This window comes from Cricetulus griseus, chromosome 5, assembly GCF_003668045.3.
Source record: "Cricetulus griseus strain 17A/GY chromosome 5, alternate assembly CriGri-PICRH-1.0, whole genome shotgun sequence".
Classification (NCBI taxonomy): Eukaryota; Metazoa; Chordata; class Mammalia; order Rodentia; family Cricetidae; genus Cricetulus; species Cricetulus griseus.
Window position 1 is genome coordinate 122,003,490 of NC_048598.1, and position 26,796 is coordinate 122,030,285.

General features: G+C 44.9%; 1 protein-coding gene across 1 annotated transcript in view; it reads right to left on the reverse strand.

The window, feature by feature from the left end:
* Positions 1-2,630: 2,630 nt before the first annotated feature.
* Ttc9 (tetratricopeptide repeat domain 9) overlaps positions 2,631-26,796 on the reverse strand; it is a 33,113-nt gene continuing 8,947 nt past the window's right edge. The window contains exons 2-3 of the mRNA XM_027418423.2: positions 5,291-5,473; positions 2,631-2,710 (exon numbers count right to left, since the gene is read on the reverse strand). Coding sequence (XP_027274224.1) covers positions 2,631-2,710; positions 5,291-5,473 — 263 coding nt within the window. The remainder of the gene's footprint in view (positions 2,711-5,290; positions 5,474-26,796) is intronic.

A 26,796-nucleotide genomic window follows, 5' to 3' on the forward strand; every position in this document is an offset into this window, starting at 1 on the left:
CCTAAGTGTTGACTAATACCCTAGGCTTTATGGCGGGGAGAGGGGGGATATCACTTAAGTCTGGGTCACAGTGAATGGAGTTCCCAGGAGCATGTGTGTTGGAGTCACTGGATAAGACAATAGCTATACACTTGTCCTCACCTCGCTGTGCCTTGCAAGCATTCTCTTTGGGGGGAGGACAATGATTTTATCCCTATGAGTATGGCCCCCACCCAATGTATTCATTCAAACAAGCCTTTTCTCTTGCCCCTTTGTTGAGAATATGTACCCAAATCATTCCTAATACTTTGAAGAACAAAGGGGGAGCCTGCCAGCTTGAACTCATTCTGTAGACTACCTATGACTTCATTTTTCATCCTTCAGATTCTAATAGTTTATCAACTTATAAACTCTGAGCTTGGGGATGGCATTGGTGGTTAAGGGGATGGATATGGGCATATGTCAGGGCTGAGCAGAGCTTTGGGTTGGGTCATGTGAAGTCATTTTGGAGGAGGAAGACAGGATACGGTCAAAGTCAGGGACAGAAGCAGGAAATGTGGTACCTGGGATGGCTTTTTCCTTTTCTTCTTCTCCAGAGCCCCTGTGGACCTCTGGATATTTCTAGCACCTTCCCACAGCCCCCAGTGTTTGGGGAAGCTGTGTGGATAAAACCTGTGCTGTTGGCTTCTGGGCCCCTCAGCAGTGATTGGGTCTTGCAGCGGCAAAGCCACTAGCTGAACAAGTAATCCATAACTAACTTCCTGTTTCTCTTCAGTCTTTGTCTATGATTGTGACTCCCAATACTGGCCATCCAGTAAAGAATGCCAGGTGGGTTGTTAAGATTCATGCTGCCCCATCAGCAAATGGAACCACCAGCACACAGATGTAACTGCCAGCTCTCAGTTGTCCTGGCTGGTCATTGCCCAAGCCACTAGGGCTTCTGGCTTCTGGTCACTTTCTGTCTTGCGTATGTAAATATAAGGCGGGCAGGGCACTGATGTGTTTAACATTTTTCCAACTCAATGCAAATTTTTCTGCTCCAGTAGTTGTTACAGAGAAGCAACTAAGCATAGAATAGTTGGTAGCCAGAGCTCTGGAGTCAGACAGATCTGGTTCAATCCTAGCCATGTCCTGTAAGGCCATGTAACCTCAGGAAAGTTAATTTCTCTGGCTTTCTGTTTTCTTCTCCATCACCTGGGAATAATATCTCACAGAGTGGTTATTTGAAAGAAATGAGATTGTCCATGTAAAGATATGAAGATAGAGCATTTAATAAATCCTAACTATTAACATTATTGCATCTGTATATATTTTAATTTTATACAACAGTGTCTCACTAAGTCACACGGACAATACATGAAAGTGCCTTGAAAATATTTAAGCATCCTATATATTAGTGGTGTCATTGGTAATAATCTCATATGGATTTCTCAGCTTTCCTATCTCCGTGAAGACTGGGATCACACCCTATATTGCACTATGGTGGGGGAACTGTAAGCCCCCAGGAGATGTTTCAACACAGCATAGCATAAAAAGCACACACATCAGGAGGCCAGGCTGGGATCCAATTAGTTTAAGGCAGGAGAGTCAGTCTGCAGTTGAAATTTATCCATTCAACAAAAATTTGTTATGTGCTAGATACCAAATCCAGGTAATTTTGTCAAAAAAGGGGTCTGAACAAATTCTCACAAAGCCAAGTCCTGGAGCAGTCTCCACAATCCCAGCCTACCCCTAAAAGCACAAAGGCTGTGGCCAACGTGATGCTTAGTCCTGGACTAAGGGTCATTGGCTTTAGGGGAAGCTGTAGGCCACTCTGCCTGAGGAACTGGAAGGGAAGAGAAGTGAGGGAGTGGACTGTGTTCAACAGAAATGGCAGGAACTGAGGCCTGTGAATTAGTTTTTATTTCCACTGATTAGTCCAGTCCCTCAGCCTACCCAAGGCTCTTTCTTTCCCTCCTCTGTCACCTACACAGTCTGCTCTGCCCCCAACATTTGGCCCATTTCACCCTGCCCTTCTGCTGTCACAGCTGCCTGCTGGCTGAGAGGCGGGGGAATGGTATGTGTGGTCACCAGAGGGCACTGAGAGTGGGTCCTAATGGTATGTGAATCCCGGCAAAGACCTGACCTCCCAATGGGAGAGAAGAAAGTAAAGCTCAGACAATAAGGGGGTGTGGCAGGGGCTCAGGTGACCAAGGGGGTGGAAGGAAATTCACAGCCTCAGCATTGGGTCAAACAATGCTTCTCCCATCCATCAGTCCCAGACTTCTTTCAGTTTCCTCAAGATGCTCTGGTTTATCAAGGTGTAGAGGGTCCAGACTGTCCGCTGCACACACCCATCAGGCTCAGAAACACTGGCCCAAGTCGAAGCCACAGGGTCATCCCCACCCAGTCCATGAGACTCTTCTCCAGCTGTTCCATTTGCTGGCCTGCTAGGGAAGAGGAAAAGTCCATGTTTGGGCCACCCACCAAGGTCCAGGAGTGCCTCTCACCTTTTCACACTGGGAGTAGACAGAGCTGGGGAGCAACAGGAAGGAGGAGGAGTACAGGAAGAACTGGGGAGAGAGGGATGAGAACCCACAGGGGGACTCTCCACCAAGGGTGCCTGGAAGTCCCTAGTCAGGTATGGGTGTGGCTCGACAGAGGCCTCTTCATTACACGGCTTCTTTCTCTCTTTGCAAACATCTGCTGAGCTTCATCTCCGTCAGCTGGATGTACCGAATCACATTGGTGTCTGCAGGGACAGAAAACACCGCTCAGGGACTACCCGGCATGGAGCTGGGCCTAAAGCTTGGTGACAGACTAGATTAATTCAGCCAAGGTCCCTTGCCCTAAGTGGTAGCCAGATGCCACACTTTTCCTCACCGCTTCTCCCCCGGCAAATGTGACCAGCTTATTGTAACCTGGCAGCAAAAAGTGATGTCACCGGTTCCTGGGTCAGCATGGCTATCTGAGAGTCTGCTTGGCACTAACCCTCAGGCAAGCCACCAGCTTCTCTACCCTTGTGTCTCATTTGCAAGCAACAACAATCATTTTTCATATCCACTTTGTGTTTTTTTTTTAAAGTTAAAAAATGTTGCTTACAGCCAGATGTAGTGGCACATGCCTGTAAGTCCCAGTACCTGGGAGGTGAAAACATGAGTTCAAGCTCATCCTTGACTACATATCCAGTTTGAGGCTAGCTTGGGCTACATGAAACCCTATCTCAAAAACCTAAGCAAACAAAACATTTGTAATAGAGGGCGTTGCCCAGGCTGGAATCAACTGATATTCTTGCCTCAGATTCCCAGGCACCTGGAACTATAGGTGGACACCACTGTGCCTGGTTATGGTCAGCTTTGCTAGCCTGCATTATCTCATCTAGTTCTTAGTGCGACTTTCAAGGTATGTATCTCAACTGTCACTATGGCAAAGAAGATTGCTACCTGGAAAAATTAAGATGCTCAGGGAGCCAGACATTGTGGTACACCCTTTTCATACTATCACTTGGGAGGAAGAGACAGGCAGATCTCTGTGCGTTCAAAGCCAGTCTGGTCTACATAGTGAGTTTCAGGACAGTCAGGGCTATGTAGAGAGAGACCCTGTGGCAAAAACTTTTTTATTAAATGCTCAAGGAGACACATAGTGATTGGCATGTCTGTCCAAGCCTGATTCTCCTGGGGATCAGACCTTCTCATAGAGTTGCTGTGAGGGCAAGAGGAAGGAAGTCAAAAAGTGCCTAACATATCGATCAATGAACATTAGTAGAATGCACTATTTTACTTAACTTAGTAGTTTAAAATGTCTTTGCTCCATGCTTATTTTTGTCTTTGTAAGCACAGCCACATAAACATTTCTCAACTGAAGCATTTTCTTCTAATTCCAGTCCTTAAATGAGTGGTGCATGGCATGCAAGAATCGTTCAGTTAAGTACTTACCACAACATATGGACCACTGCTGCCTGAGATACCTACTTGTGGAAGCAAAAATGATACAGCCTCATGCTTAAAAGCCCCAGGCATAGATAGCATCCTGTACCGGCATATAGCAGGTGCTCAAGAAAACTCTGTTGGAAGCGTTTGCTTTTAGTTCCAAAGCTGCTTGCAATATAGTTGGCAGACCACACTTTATATATACAGAAAACAAGCAAAGCATATGTAAAAACAGAGAGGTATTCTTTAAAAAAAGACAAAGAAAGAATATGCTTGGATGTTTGAAAGTTGAGAAGTTCTTAAAGATACGGATTGGAGGAAATCTTGCTATCTTAAGGAATCAGCCACATGAACAATAACAATGAGCCAAAGCCATCGCCTACAGCTCACCTTGTCCGAGAGGCTTTCTGACCACCTGTTCTAAAACCCTCTAGTTCCCTTTACCCTGCTTTATTTCCTTCATAGCATTTACTACTGCTAAATAATACATCATCAACTTGTCTGTGTGCTTCCTCCATTATAATGAATGTTCCTTGTTGGGTGTGGTGGCACACACTTTTAATTCCAGAACTTAGAGGTGGAGGCAGGAGGGTGGGGAGTTTGAGTACAGTCTGGTTGACACAGCAAGACCTTGTCTCAAAACAAACAAACACAAACAAACAAACAGTAATAACAGCAAAAAAATAAACCAAAACACAAACCCAAAGAAAACAAAGAACTTTCCCTTGTGTTGTCCAGTCTGGTCTGAACTCCTAGGCTTACACGTGTAGTCCACTTGCCACAGCTTCCTGAATGCTAGGACTATAAGCACAGGAACCTGGGCACAGCAGCAGCCTTCTTTGCTCACTGCTAATGTACTCACCACCTAGAATAAGTAGTTCTTGGCCCATTGCACTACCTCAACCAATACCCAGGGGATGAATGAATGATGGGAGAGCTAATATAAAGGAATGAGATCTGATTGGAGAAGTTGGTGTATGCTTCCTGGAAGATGCTGCTCTTAGCATCAAAAATTTCTGTTCATATCTGTCTTGTCAGCCAACTGTGGACACATGGGAAAGGGGTGATATCTTCTCATCTACATAGTACACATTGTGCTACACAGTAAGAACTATTTATCTTAGAACTATGTATCTATTTATTAAATGAGCAAAGAGACCTAGGTTTGAGTTGGGAAAGGCAAAATCCAATCCTATAGTGTATCTGAAGAGAAGAGGTGTCCAGGGTCCCTGAGAACCAGACCCCAGGTGAAAGTGTGGATTATGTGCTCTCCTGGAATGACCTTGTTTTCTATTATTGGGCCCACCTAGCCCTGCCAGCCACAGATGTCATCTTCTGCAATGAGCAGGCCCTAGGTATTGTCAGGGGTGTCTGTGATGAGAAAGCAGAGATAGCTGTCTCACCTGTTGGTTGTCGGGTCCTTGCTTCTTTTAGGTAGTAGAGAGCTTTGTCATAGTCCCCAAGATGATAGAAGGCCACGCCAGATCTGTAAAGGGCCTTGAAGTTCTCTCCTTCCTTCTTCAGGACCTTGAGGCAATACTCCTTGACTCGCTCATAATTTACCAGCTCAGCCTGGAGCAGGCAGGCTGTGAAAGAAGGAAAAATAAAGAGAAAATGCCATCACCAAAATGGTAGGCTCTGAATATCTCTTGCTAGTCTAGCTTGTGGACCATAACCCACATGGGTCCCAGGATAGCTATAAGTGCAGCCCAACCCATCTGTAGATGACAACATCACATGTCACAGTGCTAGACACTCTTGCCTCATTCTTTCTGTGATTTAAGAATCAATGGTTACAGGACCAGTTTCATCACCAAGAAGTCACATAACTAAATATGTTACGTAACCTTAAATTATGGGTCAAATTATGTCTCCCCTAAAAGGTACATGGGTACTATCAACTGTCAGTATCTGAGAACATGACCTTATTTGTAGACAGGATCTCTATAGAGGTAATCATGTTAAAAGCAGGTCATTAGAGTTGGCTCAAATGATGTGACTGGTTTCCTTATAAAATGGAACAGACTATCCCTGACAGTCTTCCAAAGGAACCAACCCACTGACACCTTGATTTTGGACTCCTAGCCTCCAGAACCATATAGCAACACATCTGTGTGACCTGGAGCCATCTAGTCTGTGGGACTTTGTTACAGAAGCCCAAAAAAGAAGCTATCAAAGGCAATAGTAATAAGAGTAGCTAGCACTTGTTGACTGCCTGCCTTATCCTGGAGACATGTCTCACCATTTTATATGCATTTATCTGATGTAACCCTCAGAATATTATGGTGTAGGTACAATTATTACTCCATTTTGCAGATAAGGAAATTGAGCCTTTAAGAATGTAAGAATGTTCTTGAGAGTACACAACATGCAAGAGGCAAGGATAGATTTAAACTACTGGCTGGCTCCACAGCCTAGATTCTTCTTTATCAGGTTGTTGGGTGTGGGATACAAACTAAGAACCATAAAGTATGCAATACATGGCTTGGCATTCAAGAAGCATTCAAACAATGTTTGCCAACTTTGCTATCACTCTGTCTAGCTTGTACCCGTGCCATGTGCCCTGACCTCTTTCAAGACAGGTCATTGTCTTTCTCCTTCCTTCTTGCTCTTGTCTACAGTTCCTGAGAGGGAGAGCTTTCTGATGGGCTAGTGACTAGCTCATGCAGGACCCCTTTCTGGACGTAGAGCCATAGGTGTTCCAGGCAAGAGGAACCTAAGGGTAGTGGGTGCTCATTCTGTAATTAGCCATATTTGAATAAAGCATCTTCCCTTGAAGGATTTTCTCATTGGCCTGAGCCACAGGGCTGGACAGAATGAAAATGTTCCTGGAGGAGGCTGAACCATTGTATGGCTCTAGGCACTTCACTGGAAGCCTGCTGAGACACTTCCACCATATTTGCTAGTACCAACTAGCAAAGAGGTTCATTGTGCACATTGGAAGGGCTGTAGATAGGGGAGGGTGGGAAGGTGCCTGCCTGTTTCAACAAATCAAACCAAAATAAAGACACTGGACTGCCCATAGTCAGCCTGGGTAGGGAGCAGGAAGGGCTGCTGGCTGATGTGTGGCTGTCTCCTAGTGTTCAGATTAGAAGAGTTGTCACAATACAGGGTCTCACTATGTATTCCTGGGTGGCCTGGAACTCTCTATGTAGACTAGGTTGGCCTCAAACACACAGAGGTCTACTTGCCTCTGTCTCCTGGGTGTATTAGATACATGTGCCACCACACCCAGCTTTAATCTTAAGGGTTCTAATTTCCCTTGTTTCTATCTCCCCAGTAATTTTCCACCACACATTCTGAACCCAAAACCCATCCTTTTGTATACTAACAGGTGAACCACACAAACTCTCAACCAGAGGATATGAGAACCAGGAAATGAATGAGATCTAGAAACCAACCCACCAGGTTTTCCTAGCTTCTAGGCAGAAAGCCAAAAGCCAGTCAGCAGGGGCAGCAGGCTCACCCTCAGGGTGACTGTTCAGCCAGTCACAAGCTGTTAGTATACCAGAGGCTCCTTCGCTATGAGCTGATGTCACAACTTCCCCTCCACCTTCAGCAGTAGGTCCTGGACTCCTGTGTCCCTTCCCCTATCCCAGGCTATGCTGACAGGGTGGGCCTTTGACAAGGGAGTTCCTGGATGTGATCCCACTGACATCTACCAGTGTGAGATGCAGTTCCTACATCTGCTCTTAGGGCAAGAGGATTTCCAGTGTGTAGCTTCCTCATGCCATGTCTGACGCCTTCTCTGACCAGGCACAGTGCCCTTTTGCAGTCTCACCCTCCAACTCTAAACCCACATTGTGTTTACTGACCTGGAAAGTCTAGGAAGGACCTCTGCCTCTTTAAAAATAGGCAGATGCCTAAAGCAGCAGAGAAAGGAAGCAGGAGGCTGGAAATAGGAAAGCCTCATCCTCCCTCCGCCCCTAAAGGGGAAAAGCAAATACAGTGGTCTACTTTGACTCTTACATCACAAAAATGTTTCTAATTCCCTGTAAGCAGCCCTATGGGAACTGGGGCACCTGGCTGTGGACTGGGTTTCAGACCTGAGAGGCGGCAGGGCCAGGCTGGTAACTGGGCGTGGAACTCCTGCTCATACTGGAGACAGCACCCAGGGAGACTGAGAAGTGGGCAGCCTTCCAGAGAAAGGCTGAAACAGAAGGTGGAACTTGAGAAGTAGAATCCAGATAAGGAGCCAGGGTGCCAGGCCAGGGTTTGAAAGAGGATGCAGGTGGAAAGGGTGAGAGGCTGGAGGTGACCTGAGCCCTACTTGCTGGTGATATAGAGGCACCCCTTTGCTTGGGCTGGGGAATTCTCTAGGCACATGTAATAAATCTACAATAAGACAAGACATTTGCAGGCAGCTTTGAGTGTTGAAGAACTTAAGAATAAGGTGACAGTCTGCTTCCAATCATTCATCCTTTGTGTAGGCTAGGAGTTTGCAAGAGGACCCTCTTCATAGTAAGTGTGTGTGTGTGTGTGTGTGTGTGTGTGTGTGTGTGTGTGTATGTGTAAGAGAGTGTGACATATAGACACACATGTGTGTAGATATAAGCACCTGTGTGTGTGTGTGTGTGTGTGTGTGTGTGTGTATGTGTAAGAGAGTGTGACATATAGACACACATGTGTGTAGATATAAGCACCTGTGTGTGTGTGTGTGTGTGTGTGTGTGTGTGTGTGTGTGTGTGTGTGTGCAGAGAGCAGAAGATGTAAGCTGCCATGGTCTGGGACTTGCCGTCTTATTCCCTTAATAGAAGATTTCTCACTGAGCCTGGAGCTGGGCTGGTGACCAGCAAAACCCTAGGAGTCTTTCTTGTCTGTCACATCCTTATGTGTGCTATGGTTACAGATGTGCATATGAACACCCGTATATGGCTTTATACGGGTTCTGAGATCTGAACTTATATCCTCATGCTTGTACAGTACTCTTCCACACTGAGCCATCTCCCTCTCCTTACAGCAATGCATCCCTTGGCTCGCTGTCAGAGCTGGGCTCAGTACCTCACACATACTGTGCATGTTGTTAAATCTCCACAACTCCATGGAACAGATTCTATTTTTATAGTCCTTTATAAATGATGAAATTGAGTTCAGAGAAATGAAGCGACTTGCTGAAGGTCACTCAACTGGAGGGGGATATCAGACCATTTCTGCCAGACTCCCAAGAGTGTGCCAGAATACTGGAGTATCTGCTTTTGAGGCCCTCAGAAACCTATACCACTCCTGGGAAGAAAGAACACCTTGCAAGCTACTATGTCCAAGGGCAACAGGTAAGAGTGTGCTTTGTAGAACATGGACAGTGGATGGGAGTGGGGACGGGTCAATGCACTCTCTACTTTAGCCGTTTTTAACTTGTGGCCAATAGGCCATGTGTATCCCTGGCTAGCTATGGCTGTGCCCCCAACAATTTCTAAATGACAGTGTCATATTACAGTATCAAGTTTTGAGTTCCCCCAGTCCATTTGCAGGGCCTGAGATACTGCTAAGAAGTCAGGTGTTACACGATAAGGGAAAGGGCAGAATGGAAGCACCAATGGATGACAGAAAGGGGCCTCCACCCAACCTCAAGCACCACGGAAGGCCTTCCTGGAAGAGTGACCTTTAATTTGGAAGTGAAATAGTGGGAGTTCCTAACCCCACCATTATGAGCATTGGGGACCAGATAACTTTTTGTTACAGGATAAAGTCTTGGGCATTGCGGGATGAGCTTCTCTTCACCAGGCACTAATTGTAGCAATTGACAAATACCGTAGACATTGCTAAATGTCCCCCAGAGGGGTAAAAAATCACTCTTATTTAAGGATGGCTGGTCTAAAAGAAGCTAAGAAAACTTTTCTAGGCAGCTGGGAAGAGAGAGGGAGAAATGGGGGAAGGAGAGACAGACGCACACTGAGAGGGAACACACATGCACACTGGCATGGGCCGACTGAGGGACTCCAAGAAGCCACATCAGGCTGGAGCAGAGAGCCCAATGGGAAGCCCTAGAGAAAAATGAGGCTGCAAAAGCAAGAAATCAGGACACCCAGACCTTCTTTTCCATTTTGAGGTTAGTGTGGATTTTCAGGGTATTCATTTAAAGTGGAAACAGACAGGCAAGAGGTCTGGATCAATACGTGACACCCAGTGGTGGAACTAGTGTGGGAAACACCTGTTGTGTTTGCCCCACTGTTTCTCTGCTGAGGACATTCCTGCTGAGGAAGAAGTATCCTCTCACTCTGCTGTGATCTGCTGTCTGTTTAAACTAAAGTTGAAATGTGTTGTGTGGTGCAGACCAATATTCCCTAGGCCGGCCTGCCTTTGCCTCTGACCAACAGGACAAAAATAATTTTCTCCTTGTAGGTCTTGACTTCCTGTCTGCTAAAACAAGGGGCCTACACTTTATTAAATAGTCTCTACCATCCTTTTAGATCTAGCAGCCTGTGTGTTGGGGGGTGGGGAGAGCATGGTCTCTTCATGGAATAACACAATTGTTCATCTGGACCCTTGTCAAAAGGAATACCATCCGTCCTGATGAGTGAACTATTTTCTTTAGGGGATTATGGTCAGAATAAGAAGGCAATGGTCAACAGGTAAGATGATGGATCACCCCTATCCTGAGTGGGTCTCTCTCTCTCTCTCTCTCTCTCTCTCTCTCTCTCTCTCTCTCTGTGTGTGTGTGTGTGTGTGTGTGTGTGTGTGTGTGTGTGTGTGTGTAAACTGGAGAGGTTGAAGTGATCTTCCAAGGCAAGGCCTCAAAGAAGGCTCTTTCTTGAAGCAAAGCTGTTAAATCAAGTGTTAAATCGGAAAGATAAGCCATCTGTCTGTCTATCTCCATCCACCCACCTACACATCCATGCATCAATCTGTCTACCTACATACCTACCTATTTATCTATCTTTTTTATTCTTGAAGTACTAGGAGTCAAACCCAAAGCCTTGAGCATACTAGGCAAGCACTCTACTACTGAACTATATCCTTGGCCCAGGAAGGCAAGTCTTGGACTGACTGGAGACAAAGCTTATTTCTGGGAATAGTTCTGAAGAGGTAGTCATTCAGTGGTAAGAGTTGCATGATGGGAGACATGTCTGCACTGGACATATGATGATGGGCCCAAGCTCTTTAACAACCAACCAACTCTAAGAGCCTCCTTGGAAACACATCACTAGCTTTCTGATTTCTAAGTCCCCTGAGAAGTCTGAATGAACACGCCTAGCCTAGAGTTGGTTGGGCAACAGAGAATAATGAGTTAAGGTAAGTCTCACCCATGTTGAGATGAACCACAAAGGACACTCTGTTGAGTCTAACTGGTGATTCTGGCAGTAGCTGGTGTGGTCTACAGGCTGAATTTGGAGGCTGTAAACTTCTAACCATCCCAATCACAGATTCCTCTACACTGCCTACATGGGTAGTTGGGATACAATTTCATGAAAAGAGCTGGCAGGCTCCAGGAAGACATCTATGCTCATAAAAACGAGAGAAGTGGTGACTTAAAGAGCTTCAAGCACACCCACACACTGAGGAAACCTTAGGTTTGACATTCCCCTCAAGCAACTACACTGAGGCTGCAGGCTACAGCCTAGAGGATCTTCTCACTCTGGTACCTGTCCTATTGTTGTTGTTTTTTTTCAGGTGCATTTGGGGCATAGTGACTACCTGGACAAGATGCCACCAACTGGCTTGAGATGAAGAGAAATCAAAGGAGAGGAAGAGCAAGTTCATGCAGACACCAACTCTTTCCTTATGGCTGATTCACTAGTGCCCTTACCTGAAGCATAGAAGGGAAGCAGAGACTGGGTGAGAAGGAAAGAGCTCCTGGGGTTGGGAGGTAAAAGGATCCCATTCTACAAAGCTTCTTCACTACTCTAAGCTGTCTTATGTCCTTCTCAGAAGACATGTAAGAATCCGAATCCTCGATTCCTGCAAATGTGATCTTGACTAAAAGTGCCAATTTAATCAAAAGAAGATCATTGGAGACCATTACAGAAAGCCACAACTGGTCAAATTCAGAGAACATCTGATCATGTGGCCCCAGCTCCAGCTGATACATCTACAACACAAGCCCTATACCCAAGGCTCAGGGAACAATCAAGGAAGAGAGGACAGAGAGATTCTAAGAGTTAGAGGACCAGGAAGTCTGCTGGAAGAGTCTGTCTTGATATAATTGGGAAACTACATACATGAAATCTTAACATTATGACTGTCTAAAGAAGTTCTGAACAATTCTAGCACTAGCTAACACCCCAACACGAATGGAGGGAACCTCAAGGGTCCAACCCTAGATGAAGAGTGACAACCAACTAAAGACTGCTCAGACAGGGAGATTCAGTCATCCCCAGGAATGAGCCCTCTAAGTATTAAGTAGTGAGCTCTAAACCATGGACTAAGTAACACTTAGTAGACTCAGCAGGTTGTCTCTATATACTTATTCACACATATGCATAACAATACTAATTTAAAAAAAAGAGGCCATGGCCGGGCGTTGGTGGTGCACGCCTTTAATCCCAGCACTCGGGAGGCAGAGGCAGGCAGATCTCTATGAGTTCGAGGCCAGCCTGGTCTCCAGAGAGAGTGCCAGGATAGGCTCCAAAGCTACACAGAGAAACCCTGTCTTGAAAAACCAAAAAAAAAAAAAAAAAAAAAAGCAAAAGAGGCCATGAATTTGAGGAAAGGCATGAGAGGAGGTAGAGGGAAGAGAGGGAGGGAAAACAATGTAATATGAATAATATTTTTAAAAGAGGAGGTGTTGGAGTAGGCCTCAATCCAAATGTCATGATAAAAGGAAACATGGGCAGGCCCTGAGACATATATGGAGATAGCTGCCTGAGGCTATCAAGTATTTGGATAAGCATTCCTTCTCAACTTTCAGAAGGAACTATCCCTACTGACCCCCTGACCTCAGACCCTCAGGCTCCAGAGTGGTGTGGTAAGCAGTTTCCTTGACTTTAAGGCCTCCAAGTCAAGATAATTTATTAAAAGTCGTGGGAAACTAATGCACTTTTGCTTGCTGCTCCTCTAGCCCAAGAGTACCCTTTACGTGCTTGGGGAGCAAAGTTTTACCCAATTTGCCAAAACTTGAAGTTATTACAAGGGATACTGTAATGCTCAGTAGGAAAGTGGAAGGAGTAAAGGATCCAGACAGGTGACTTCTGGAGTATTTAATGACGGAGATAAGATTACAGTCATTCTAGGGCACACTGGCTGACTACCACCTGTGTTCAACAGCATAGTGGTGCCTGTGAGTGCGCTTGTGACAAAATTGCACCACTGGTATGCGTATATGTATTTCACAGTGCCAGGATAAACACTGATTCTCATCAATATCGTTTCTTAAGGAAGTCACTCACAAACAATGGTCTACCCAGCAATGCACATATGGATAGCAGAAAATTTCCATCTTGAGTGTTGTCCCATACCCCCTCACCCCTGCAAAGTTACAACTGTACATTCTTGAGAATAGGTTCTAAAGCCCAGTTTTATCTTTCCACCAAAGTGTTGATCTTCTCTTCTGCATATACAAATGTTCTGCTCAGTTTTGATTTCTTGCTTTTGTTTTGAGATCTGGTAGGTACAGAGTCCCACTTGCCCCAGCTACTCCCCAAATCTAGGCTGGATGCTTGGTTTACTTACCAGCTTTCTCCCCAGGGGTGTATTTCCCACATTGGGTTTGGTAAATACAGAGAGTATTTTTTAAAGAAGTTGGGAAGCTAGGAAGGGTCTGGAAGGTAGCAGAGTGGGAAAGAGAGTTCTGGGCCTATTTTCTCTTTCATAGGTCAGCCTGGGGCAACCTCAGACTCTACACCTGGCCCTCAGTCCCTTTCCTTGTCATAAATGGATTCTACAGCCCAGCTGGCTGACAGCTTCATGCTGGAGTAAGCAAAGGACCACAAATTCCTGGACTCTCCTGAAGTCCCAGCAACACAAGAGCTAGGAGCCTAAAAAGCTGTGGTGACAAAAATGAATTTGACTAGGTTGGTCCCAGTTCTGTAAGGCCCAAGAGAGCCAATGAGGGCAGAGAACCATTTTTGCAGGAGGCAAATCGCTGTTAGCATATCAAAGCAGACACTGGCAGTAACACTACCAGTAACAAGGCCCTCCTGGCTGTCATACCTCACCCCTACCCTAAACTTCTCCAGCCCATGGGCTGAGCTTCCCTTGCCCCAGCTGCCCTTCCTTACACAATCCAGCCATTTTTGCCCTCTTTCGGCCTCCTGGTTGCTGCACCTGGCTCCCCTCCCTCTCCTCATGTGGTTCAGGGACATGTTCACTGAGGACTCTCCCAGATGTCCCCACTTCTGTACTGTATTCTCTTCCATCATATCTAGGAGCAGTCATGTCCTTTTTCTTTCCTCCTCGTCCTCCTCCTCGTAGGATATGTGGCCTGCCACTCTCATGTAGTCAATCTACTAGGGGCCACACGCCTAAAGAAAACTGGCTCCCACCCCCACCCCACCCCCACCCCCGGCAGCTATCATTTCCCAATAGCTTTGAAGCTAGTGGTAGGACTTATGCTCACCCCCCCGCCTCCATGCTGGACTGTGCTTGGCTTGAGTTTGAATAGGTCTTGTGCATGCTCTCAGAACCATGGTGAGTTCATATGTGCAGCTGCCCTGATGTGTCTGGAAAACACGGTTTCCTTGGGGTCACCCACCACCTCCAGTTTTTACCATCCTTCTGCCCCCCTGTCCCACAATGACCCCTGAGCCCTGAGAGGAGGAGTTGTAGATGTCCCATTTAGGGCTGAGTATTCCTCAGTATTTCCTTCTCGGCACCTAGACCAGTCGTAAGTCTGTCTTTGTCCATCACCGTCTGCTACCTAAAAAAACTTCACTGTTGAGAGTTGAGAGATGCACCCATCCATGAGTATAATAATAAATCATTAGGAGTTGGCTTAATATAATGTCAGTTTTGTAGAATAGTAGTAAGATTCTCCCCCAGGGCCTATGACATGTTTAGTCACAGGTTCTTGGCCCACATAAAGTGCCAGCTGTGGGTTTCATCTTGTAGAGTAAGCTTTTAGTCAAACCAGAAAATGGTTGGTTACTCCCATGGTATCCCTGCCACTGTTGAGCCAGTGAGCATGTCTTGCCAGGTTAGTGATTGTTATAGCTTTCAGGGCTCACATCTGGGTGAGACTGATGATTATTCTTCTGGTAATGTGTGTAGCATCTTTCAGAACTATAAAAACTAGCCAGCAGGTGTGACTTTTGCAGGTTGAGTACCAGTTTGACTTCTCCGTGTTCCATGACTCAAGCATGTGGTGTCTTCAGTAACACGGTCTTAATGGCAAAGTTCTGGAGGATGTCAACCAAGAGCGATGACAATAGCCTGTAATGTTTGGGGGCATATAGGACTCCATTGGCTAACAACTTCAAAGGAGGCAACTCTATTTCTGGCATTGGGCTTTTTAGCTGTTAGCCAGTGGTATCTAGTTACCATATTATAGGGTAACTCGCATTAAACATTTCGTATATGTATGTGTTTTAGGAAGCATCTACAGTGGAAGGTTTCCAAATGACTTTTTTCTTAAGGTCTTTGGTGTTATTTATTCCTCCCCACATTCCCTCTTCTACTATGCCCTCCCACCCCCTGCTCCAATTTAATTCTTCCTGTTCTTTTGTTCCTCTTTAACCCTTTATAGCACTATGTTCTATCTTCTTTCGCTTGAACTATCCTCCCCATGCCTCCGTATCTCCTGACCTCTATAGGTATTCCAAATGAAATACACATATCTGAAGAGTCAAAGCTAACACAATGAGAGAAAACATGCAACATTGCATTTATGGGTCTAGATTACCTCACTCAGAGCGACTGTTTGCAGCTCCATCTATTTACCTAGTCTATGGATTTCATAGTCTGGTTTTTCTTGATAGCTGAAAAATATTCTATTCTATAAATGTACCATATTTTACATTATTCATTAATTAGTGGATGGACATTAGGCTGTTGCCATTTCCTGGATCTTGTGACTAGAGCAGCAATGATTATGTATGAGCAGGTATTTCTATAGTAGGATATAGAGTCCTTTAGGTATATTACCAAGAGTGGTCTAACTAGATCATGTGGTAGATTTACTTGTAGCCTTTTGAGGAACCTCCAATACTGATTTCCTTAGAGGCTGCATGGTTTGCACACCAGTTTGCACTGTATGTGTGTGTAGCATATGTGTGCAGGTACCTATGGAGTCCAGAAAAGGGTACTGGATCACATAGACATGGAACCACAAGCAGTTGTGAGCCACCTACGTGGGTGCAGGAAACTATACCTGAGCTCTCTGAAGAGCATAAAGTGCTGGGCTCCCAGATCTGTGTTTCTTAAGAAACATCCATCTCTTAAGCCCAGGACAGTGACTCCAGGACTAGTCAAAGGGTAGAGGTACCAAATGGGCAAGTTTTAGAGCAGGGGAATCTGCATGTAGACAAACAATTGTTCTCAGTCAGAGTATCAAATCATGGAATCCTAGTTCTCTCAGTGACTTGAGATTCTTGTTGGAAATAAGGTACCTGAGCAGGGGCTAGAGAAGGGGCTGGGCAAGGTACTGCCTGGTGAGATCAGAAGAATTCAGCTATGTGTCAGTGGCCAGTGGCCATGCACCTCTTGGGAGGACAATCAGTACAAGAATCAGAATCTGGAGAGAGCATAAAAGGGCTAGACCTGCTTTCTAAGCACTGACCCGAGTCACTCTTGACATAGGCCCCCAAGGCATGTTCTAGTATTCTGTCCATTTTTCAGATGAGGAATCAGAGACACAAGGAAGTTGAGTCACGTGCTGAAGGCCACCAAGTTTAGTGTTGGAGCCAGGGTTAGACTTTAGGCTATCTTCCTGTCAGTCACCTTTTCTACATATATCTACCTTCCTACTGTCTTCTCTCACCAACATCTGTCAATCTGTTCTCCATGTTTTAAATATGGTCATTTCAAAATTGTTATGTGAGCTGGGCATGATGGTGAACACCATAATCCTAGGGTCCAGGATTCAGTGGTAGGAGGACTGAGTTACAGGACAACCTAGGACACATAGTGAGTTCAAAGGCAGCCCAGGCTACACAGAGAGATCCTTTCTTATAAGATGAATTGACAACCTAAACAACAGAAAGAGAGAAAGAAAGAGATGGGGAAGGGGGAAAAGGGAACAATGTGGTATGAAATCTTTTGGAATTATTTTTAGTTAACATAATTCCCTTGAGATCCAAGCTGTCACATGAATCAACAGTTCACTCCCTCACACATCTAAATAGTATTCTATGGCATGGATGTGCCACAGTTAATCATTTATCTACCGAGGCACACCTGAGCTATAGTTTTCCTCTGTTAAAATTAAGTTGCAGAATGGTTCTGCCACCATTAAGGATTGTGAGTTATTATGGCTACAGCTGCTAGGAACCATTATCTCCACCTTTATTTCTCTTGAAAAAACACTTAAGAGTTCAATTCCCGGGTCATAAGGGAGAACATCCCTTCAGTCTCTTGCTACTAAGTGTAAAGCAAGTTTTAGTTTCTTGTAGATGGCTTTTTAAAAATCAGACACTTCTCCTCCACTCCCATTAATAGCTTACTGAGAAAGCATGTCTATCAATTATAACATACTCTTGCCTACAGGTGAGGCTTGTATAGAATGTGCTGGGGGAAATCTCTTCCTAATGAAATTGGGTCTATACATGTGACCATCAAGTGGACCCTTTTAGTTATTAAAATTTAGTTATTAGAATTTTAATGATCACATTCTGCAGTCAGGAGGTACTCATCTTTGCAGTTGTTTATGATACATGTTTCTGCTGCTCTCCCAAACGAGCATAAGGCTTTTTAAATCCTCACCCAGCACCTGTCTCAGAGGTGGTCACAATTAGTAAGTTGTATCACCTAGCAGGTATTGTTGGCTCTGCTTCCAGAAGCTAGTGTTCCGGGCCTTTAAGTGACTTTCTAAGCTTCACACTCAATTAGCAGGGGGACAGCCAGGATCACTTGCTCCCATCACACCCATGGAAGTAGAACCTGGTGTTGCTATTCTCCAATGGCCTTTTCCAAGACCAGAGAATGGCAAATGATTGTGAGCAGGAGGATGGCCAGATGGGAGCCAGTACACTCCAAGTAGCTGTGTCTTTGTTCTCAGGAATATGTTCCCCTCCTGCCAACCAGAGAAGTCTCCCACTATGCCATTGACACTCCCACACTCAGGACACACTTGGCAGATTTCTCTTGAGGGGGTAAATTTTTATTCCATCACCACACATTTTGGAACTCCTACTTTTATAGCTGGCGACAGGTTCCCACTAGATTCAATACGATTGAATTCAAAACAGCATTTCTGCTGTTTCTCTTATTTCTGGAACAGTCTCTTAGAACTCCTTTTGCCATTACTAATCTGTCATCTTCCTATCTCTGAAGCCTCCAGCTGGATGGCCCAGTGCTTTTGGTACCTATTCCCCTGTCACTATCACTGTGGGTGCCAGTCAGATATCCTTGGTAAAGCTTCCAATAAGGACTTACTTCCCTATGGCCTGGGCTGGGGCTTCATAAGGAAAGCACCCAAAAGACACTGCTTTCTTCATGCTTTTATTCTTGTTCACTCTGCTGACAAGACATTCCTTCACACTGCAGGTCCTGCATCCGTACTGATCAGACTTTCTTGTAAAAAGTCTGTTACATACATGGTATACAGTCATTATTCCCTAAGACAGTATTACAGATGTCCACATAGCGATCGAATTTTTAGGTCATGTAAGTAATCTAGAGGTGATGTAAAAAGCATACAGCAGTATGTTTGGAGGTTCCATGCAAATATAATACTGTATTGTATAAGAAACAAGAGGATCTATAGATTTTTGATGTCTGACAGGGCTCCTGGAACCAACCCCCATATGGATTTGGAGGATTACTGGGTAACCGATGAATGACAGATGAAGGAGCCAAGGTGGAAAGCCAGTTTGCAATCTTCTCAGGAAAGGCTTATATTAACAGTCATTTATGGGATTTTGGAATCCATGGCAGACCACTGTAGCACCGAGTCAGTTCCAAGGTCAGTTCATCCTTTGGTGACTGTCTCATGTCACTTCTAAGATGGAGGGCCCTACCTGGCTGCTGTGGTAGCTCTCTTTCAAGTTATCACAACCACAGTCCCCAAAACTGACTCTTGATCTTGATGTAACAGAGAAGGCCATAGATGTGAGAAGGGTGACAGGACGGCATGTGCTGAGTCTGTTTTAATACCCACTCCTCTTTCTTGAAGCTTGGAGGTAGGTACTGGGTGAATCCAAGTGAAAAAAATACAGCCCGGGTGGGCTGGAGAGATGGCTCAGAGGTTAAGAGCACTGACTGCTCTTCCAGAGGACCTGAGTTCAATTCCCAGCAACCACATGGTAGCTCACAACCATCTATAGTGAGATCTGGTGCTTCTGGCCTGAAGGCATACATGCAGGCAGAACATTGTGTACATAATAAATGAAACCTTAAAAAAGATACACCCAGCCCTCTGGGGAGGCTCAGTTTGGCTATTTGCTATGTGCTGATGGGTACGATCACCAGGAATACTCAGGAGAAACCCACCTGGTCCTATCTTTCCTTTATCAGCTCTGTCAGGGAACATATCTTGGTCTGGCCCTGAGCCAGGGATGAGGAGAAATCAGAAGTCAGAGTTTCACCCTGTTCCTTTTGGATAATGTGGTGGTTTGAATGAGAATGGCTCCCACAGGCTCAAATATTTGAATCCACCTCACAGCCATTATCACCTGAGGTCAGAAGAGCCACCCACCTTTAATCTGGCACACCTTCCCACGGCAGCCTACAGAAAGGACAAAGACAAGCCGGGCATTGGTGGTGCATGCCTTTAATCCCACTCGGGAGGCAGAGGCAGGCGGATCTCTGTGAGTTCAAGGCCAGCCTGGTCTCCAGAGTGAGTGCCAGGATAGGCTCCAAAGCTACACAGAGAAACCCTGTCTCGAAAAACAACAACAACAAAAACACAAAAAAAGAAAGGACAAGACAAAAGAAGCTCCTGATCTCTGTCTGCTGCCCTTGGATCAGACATAGGCCTCTCAGCTACTGCACCAGCACCATGTCTACCTGCATGGCTCCATCCTGCACATGGTGATAATGGTATATAAAACCCTCTGAAATTATAAGCAAGCCCCAATTAAATGCTTCCTTTATGAGAGGTTCCTTGGTCATGGTGTCTCTTCACAGCCATAGAACAGTAACTAAGACAGCTCAAAACAAAACGAATCAACAACAACAAACCCAAACCTTTCTGTTCTAGTAACCTTTCCTGCCATTCTTGAGTAACATCTCTTCTGCCCCATTGTCTCTCCCACTGGCCTTCCATCATGTAAGAGATGTTTGGGGGTAGGTTAACAGGCACAACTGAAACAGGAAGAACCACACACAGCCTTTCTGGCAGCATGGTATCAGAGCAGATTGTTAAAATAACCAAAACATTGACTAGTAGCTAAATGAATAATGGCACACGGATGCAACTGGGAACACTGTAGATAATAAGGATTTTTTTGTTGTTGTTGTTTTTTGAAACAGGGTTTGATAATAAGGATATTTAATGGCACCAAAAATATTCTCAGTGAAAAATACTGGTGGAAAACGGAGAATGAAAAAAAATGTGTATGAAATTATCCCCCTCCCCCAGGATAATCTTCATCAGCTGCTTCAGATAAATATGAGGAAGCTTGGAGGTAGGTGCTGGGTAACTCAAGGGGGCAAAATACAGCCAAACTGCTTTGTGTATGTAATGACTGGAGCTGGGGGAGGCTAAGACATGGAAATGTGAAAAAAAAAAGAGCAGGGAGAAGGAATCTGCCAAAAAAGTAAGGGTTTAATGTTTAGTTCCTGATGGTGTGATGGTTGATAAGTTTTAATAGTAATCTTAATCTTAAATTAATTTTAATTTATTAAATTAAATTATAAATTAAAATTAATTAAATTTTAGTCATCTTAAATTTAATAATAAATTTAAGAATTTCAAAGAGACAGAAATGCTTTGTGCGTCCCAAAACCTGGAGTAACTCAGCAGACTAGTGTAGTGGTATGAAAGGAAATGGCCGTGAGGATTGGGCTGCCCTTAGTGACACTGAGGGAGACTGAGCAGCGCCTTGTGGGACTGAAAAAACCAAAGGAAACCCAACTGGAGAAAGGGAAATCTTGAAGTGAGGTGGCTGATGACTATTATTTATTTGCTGTCATAGTTTCTTATACTTTCAGCAACTTCAATGACTACAGTGTCTTATTTTTTAGTTAGAAACCATTAAAACAAAACATGAAGGGAAACCAAACGTTGGTTTCTATTCTGTTAAAGAGAAAAAGAGTTTCCACACCGACAGAGTGTGTGCTACTTGGTTATAGCAGTACCTTAGGGCTGTCTGGGGTTGAGAGAACTGGGGACATCCCGATCTTCAAACGCCCAAGAGGAGATCCAAGGGACAATGCACCCACTTCTCTCTCACTTCCAGGATACCCAGCCAGGCCAGAGCTGTCTTTATCCTCAGCCTAGGAGAAAGCCCTGGGGTCTAGGAGCCTGCATGGCACACAGAAGATGGACAGCGTCTGTCTGTGACTTCTCTCCATGAGCACCTGCACTCCATAATCACGCTCTATCACCCCACTCGCCTTCTTGTTAAGCTCTATGGGGACCTACAGGGACCCGAATGATGGCAGAATGTATCCTCTCGTCTCATCAAGTCCTTGCCGTCAGACAGCTGGAGACAGGTCTGATTTGTGAGAGCACCTGCCTGCCTGTAGTTCTTTCCCCGCTGCTTCAGTTCAAAGAGAGAAGCAGAGGATGGAATGTGGAGGAAAACAGACCCATCCAGACACATCTAACTGAGCCTCATTCACTTATACAGAGTCAGCCTGGAGCCCATGACAGCCTAAAATCCAGCAGTTCTTTCCTTTTTTATTTTTTGGATGTATGTGAGGTGTGTGTGTGTGTGTGTGTGTGTGTGTGTGTGTGTGTGTGTGTGGTGTATTAGGGTTATGTAGGCCAGAGGTTAACTCTGTCACCTTCCACCATATACTTTGAGGCAAGGTTTCTTACTTGAACCCAGAGCTCATGATTCAACTAGTCTAGGTAGGAGTCTTGCTCTGGGGATACTCTTGTCTTCACTTCCCAAGTGCTGGGCTTACAGGTGGGCTACCACTCCTGCCGAGATCTTATGTGGGTGCTGGGGATCTGAACTCTAGTATTCAAGCTGTTTGGCAAATACTTTACCCATTAACCCATCTCCCCAATGTCTACCCAGCAGTTTCTATGTGTTTCCCGAATGGATCCCTCAATCACGAGAAGCCAGAAGGGGTATATGCTTTTAACCCTTTGGGGCAAGGAAAGGGGGTACTGATAGAATTCACTTGACTCTCAGAGACCATCCAGTCAGCTTTCCCTTCACCCAGCCTCCCCACATCGACCCCAAAGGTGTTGGATACATCTTGCTCACCTTTCCTACCCCATGGCTGCTTAGGGGGTAAAACTTCCATGACCCCTCATTGTCCTTAGAGTTTCCTCATCCCATCTCCTTCCCATGCTCCTCAAGCCTCCTTTGCCACATCCTACTCATCTCCCATATACTCCCTCTACTGACACTGATATAGCCAGGTCTGCACATAGTCCTCATCTTAATCAGCTTCTCCATGTCAGGCACAGTGCGGGGTGTAGGTGCCTGTATCATTTAACCTCATGGCATTCCCTTGTGATACATGTCTTATACCCATACAGTAGTGAACAAAGCAGCTCACATGGGATGATATCCGTCTGGAGTTAATGGAAAAGCCAAGATTCAAACCCAGGTCTGTATGTACACAAAGATCTTCTTCCATTACTCAGCCCTGTCCATTGCTGGGTCCCTGCTGCACAGCTCAGGCTTTCCTCTGTGTTTTGTCACCCCTACTCACCCACCCCCCAGCACACATGGGCACACAGCCCTCCCTATAGAGGCAGAAGAGTCTACACAAATTTTAATAGTTCTGTGGTCTCTGTAATCTGGAGGTGACAGGTCCATTAGAGAAAAATGCTCAGTTTTGACTTAGTGTCACTAAAACTTTCAGACCTGGACAGACTCCCCATGGCTATTCATCCTGAGGCCAACAGTGGCTTTTTTTGTGAGATGCTACAATTTGGCCGGCAACTATTCCCCGAAACTCTTGCACTTGCCAGCCTGTATTTCAAAAGCTTTTTTGTTTCTTTCCTTGCCTCCCTGGGGTCATTTCTGGGGTGGATGACTGCATGTTTAGAGTCAAAGTCAGAATTTTTTGATGAATCAGGGCAGATTCAGCATCAATAGATGCTATTTCGGGTCATTAATGGATGCCAGGATCCATACAGAAGTTTACATCGGCTTTAACCCCTCCTCAACCCACCATCCTCTCAGACACCCCATTCCATCCCTGACATCCTGAGAGACAATGAAGTCCCTTGGCCTCTTCTCTGAGTTGCAAGGGTTGCCTGGCAATCTCAGCCAAGTTCTTTGAATGTGTCGCTGTCAGCACAGATGAGTAAACTGGAATAAAAGAGAGCTTGTCTCCCATTTCCCTCCCCAAATCTGGCAGTTCCCAGAGACAAAGGATGAGACAGGAGGATGGCTACGAGCCCTTCAAGATCCTAGTGGTTCAGTGCTCCCGAAGGGGATTTGGAGAGAAGCTGCCCCACTGTTTATATATAGGGAAACAGCCTCTGAATGATGGGCTCTCCCTGGAGTTGCAGGGCAGGTTTTCGGCAGAGCCTGGTCTCAAAGTCTGGCCCCCACATGACATTCTGAGAACAGAGCGGTTCAAGTTTGGGTGGTGAAGAGCCATGGCAGGTGTCCAGTAAAGATCAGATGAATGAGTAGGTTTCCTTCTGGTACACTGTCAGAGTCAGCAGCAGGCAGGATTCCCTAAACAAGAATCCAGAACACTCATCCCACCTCTTCCCAAATGCTAGAGACACATCCGTCATGTTCAGGACCAACTTATGTCACAAGTGATGACCCTACTCCTCCTGTCTCACCACCAGATCCAAACTTATGCTAATGTGTGGCCTTCTCCCTATTCCATGAGCTACCATTGCTGCCAGGAAGGAGCTCTGTATGTGGACTGGATCCTACCAGGGGACATAAAGAGGAAATATGGGGTCTGGGGTAATTGGTTTGACATTTTTGATGTGACTATCCGACAAAGACGGATAAGACAGATTCCCAGAGTGATACTGAAAAATGTGTTTGTGTGTTGGGTTATCTTGGAGTAAATGTAACGAAAGCAAGAGAGCGCATAATTTCTCTATACAGAAAACAATAATTTCATCATTTTTCTTCTGTTGTTGTTTAGTTTTTCAACACAGGGTTTCTCTGTGTAGCCCTAGCTGTACTGGAACTTGCTTTGTAGACCAGACTGGCCTCTGCCTTGTGAGTGCTGGGATTAAATTCATGATTTTTCTTAAAAAAAAAAAACATTATGAAGCATACAGTTAAAAAAGCCAATATTACAGAAAGAGTTCAAACTGAGCTCCTTTGCCTGTTTGTCTGTCTGTCTTCTGTCTGGAGTTCCTTAACTAACCTCTGTTTTCAAAGGTGACAATTAACTGCTTCACTATAATTGCAAATAATCTCAAATGTGAAGGCTGTTATCGCCTCTTAAATATTCAAATAAGGGAATTCACACTAAATGCTGTTCTACATTATGCCTTTTTGCATAATAAATTGTGGAGACGGGTCTCTATAAGGACACACAGAAGCACGGTGTTCTGTGTAATGGCCTGCAGTTTAGAGGAGGATGCAGGGAATTGATCTTTAAGAGACAGGAAAGGACTTTAGAGGCCCCAGAATCCAACCCTTCATTTTCCTAAACTAGAAACCCATAACCCAAAAATATCTTGGCTCGAGGCACACAGCAAACAAGAGACAGAATTGTAGTTCAGGTCCCTTCGCATTAGTCCAGGCTTCTGCTGTGTTCCTGAAGATGGGTTTGTACGAAGAGAGCAGCCACATGTCAGTTGCCAGAGAACACACCCATTGCACCTTCCCCAGCAGGTACTGACTTCAGAAGTCAGCACCTACTCTTAGTACTCCCACTTAAATTTCTCAAAACTTGTGGCTAGAGCCACACACACTGAAGCAGGCAAGACACCAAGAGGAGGAGGCAGGGTGGGCTTCTGAGTCTCTATGCTCATTAAACAGTTTCACACACTGGCTTATGTTATGGAATATTATTTTAAGATGTGTTACATTTGTTTATGCTGTGGAACATTTGTTTTAATAATGCAAAGGTGTGTACATTCTTTTATGTTGCATTTGTTTAGCTCTGTGAAGCTGTGCTACTTTGCCTGTCTAAAAACCTGATTGGTGTAATGAAGAGCTGAATAGCCAATAGGTAGGCAGGAGAAAGGATAGGCAGGGCTGGCAGGCAGAGAGGATAAATTGGAGGAGAAATCTGAGAAGAGCAAGAGAAGAAGGAGAGGAAGTCAAACACTCAGCTACATTGCCAGCCACAAAGTAAGAAGTAAAGAAAGGTATATAGAAAGGTAAAAGTCCAGAGGCAAAAGATAGATGGTATAATTTAAGAAAAACTGGCTGAAAACAACCCTGTACAATAGAGGAACTTCTGGAGGTATCACCATCCCTGACTTCAAGCTCTATTACAGAGCTATAGTCCTGAAAATGCTTGGTATTGGCACAAAAATAGACAGGTAGACCAATGGAATGGAGTTGAAAACCCTGATATTAACCACACACCTACGAACACCTGATTTTTGACAAACAATCCAAATCTATATGCTGTAACAAAGAGAATATCTTCAACAAATGGTGCTGGCATAACTGTATGCAGACATGTAGAAGACTACAGATAGAACCAATCCTATGGCCATGCACAAAACTTAAGTCAAAATGGATCAAAGACCTCAATATAAACCCAGCTACATTAACCCTATTAGAAGACAAAGTGGGAAATACCCTTGAATTAATTGGCACAGGAAACCACTCCCTGAACATAACACCAGTAGCACAGACACTGAGATCAACAATTGATAAATGGGATCTCCTGCAACTGAGAAGCTTCTGTAAGGCAAAGGACACAGTCAGCAAGACAAAACCGACAGCCCACAGACTGGGAAAAGATATTCACCAACCCCACATCTGACAGAGAGCTGATCTCCAAAATATACAAAGAACTCAAGAAGCTAGTCTCCAAAACACCAAACAATCCAATTAAAAAGTGGGGTACAGAACTAAATAGACAATTCTCAATAGAGGAATCTAAAATGGCTGAAAGACACATAGAAAGTGTTCAACATCCTTAGCCATCAGGGAAATGAAAATCAAAACAACTCTGAGATACCATCTTACTCCTGTCAGAATGGCTAAAATCAAAAACACCAATGACAGTTTATGCTGGAGAGGATGTGGAGAAAGGGGAACACTTCTCCACTGCTGGTGGGAGTGCCAACTTGTACAGCCACTTTGGAAATCAGTATGGCGACTCCTCAAGAAAATGGGAATCAGTCTACCACAAGATCCAGCAATTCCACTCTTAGGCATATACCCAAAAGAAGCACATTCATACAACAAGGACATCTGTTCAACGATCTTCATTGCAGCACTATTTGTAATAGCCAGAAACTGGAAGCAGACCAGATGCCCCTCAACCGAAGAATGGATAGAGAAGATGTGGTACATTTACACAATGGAGTACTACACAGTGGGAAAAAAAACAATGGAATCTTGAAATTTGCAGGAGAATGGATGGAAGTAGAAGAAACCATTCTGAGCGAGGTAACCCAGTGACAAAAAGACAAACATGATATGTACTGACTCATATGTGGATTTTAGACATAGAGTAAAGGATTACCAGCCTACAATCCACACTGCCAGAGAAACTAGTAAACAAGGAGAACCCTAAGAGAGACAAACTTTGTCCCCTGGAGAAGGGGAAAGGGTCACGATCCCCTGAGCAAATTGAGAGCATG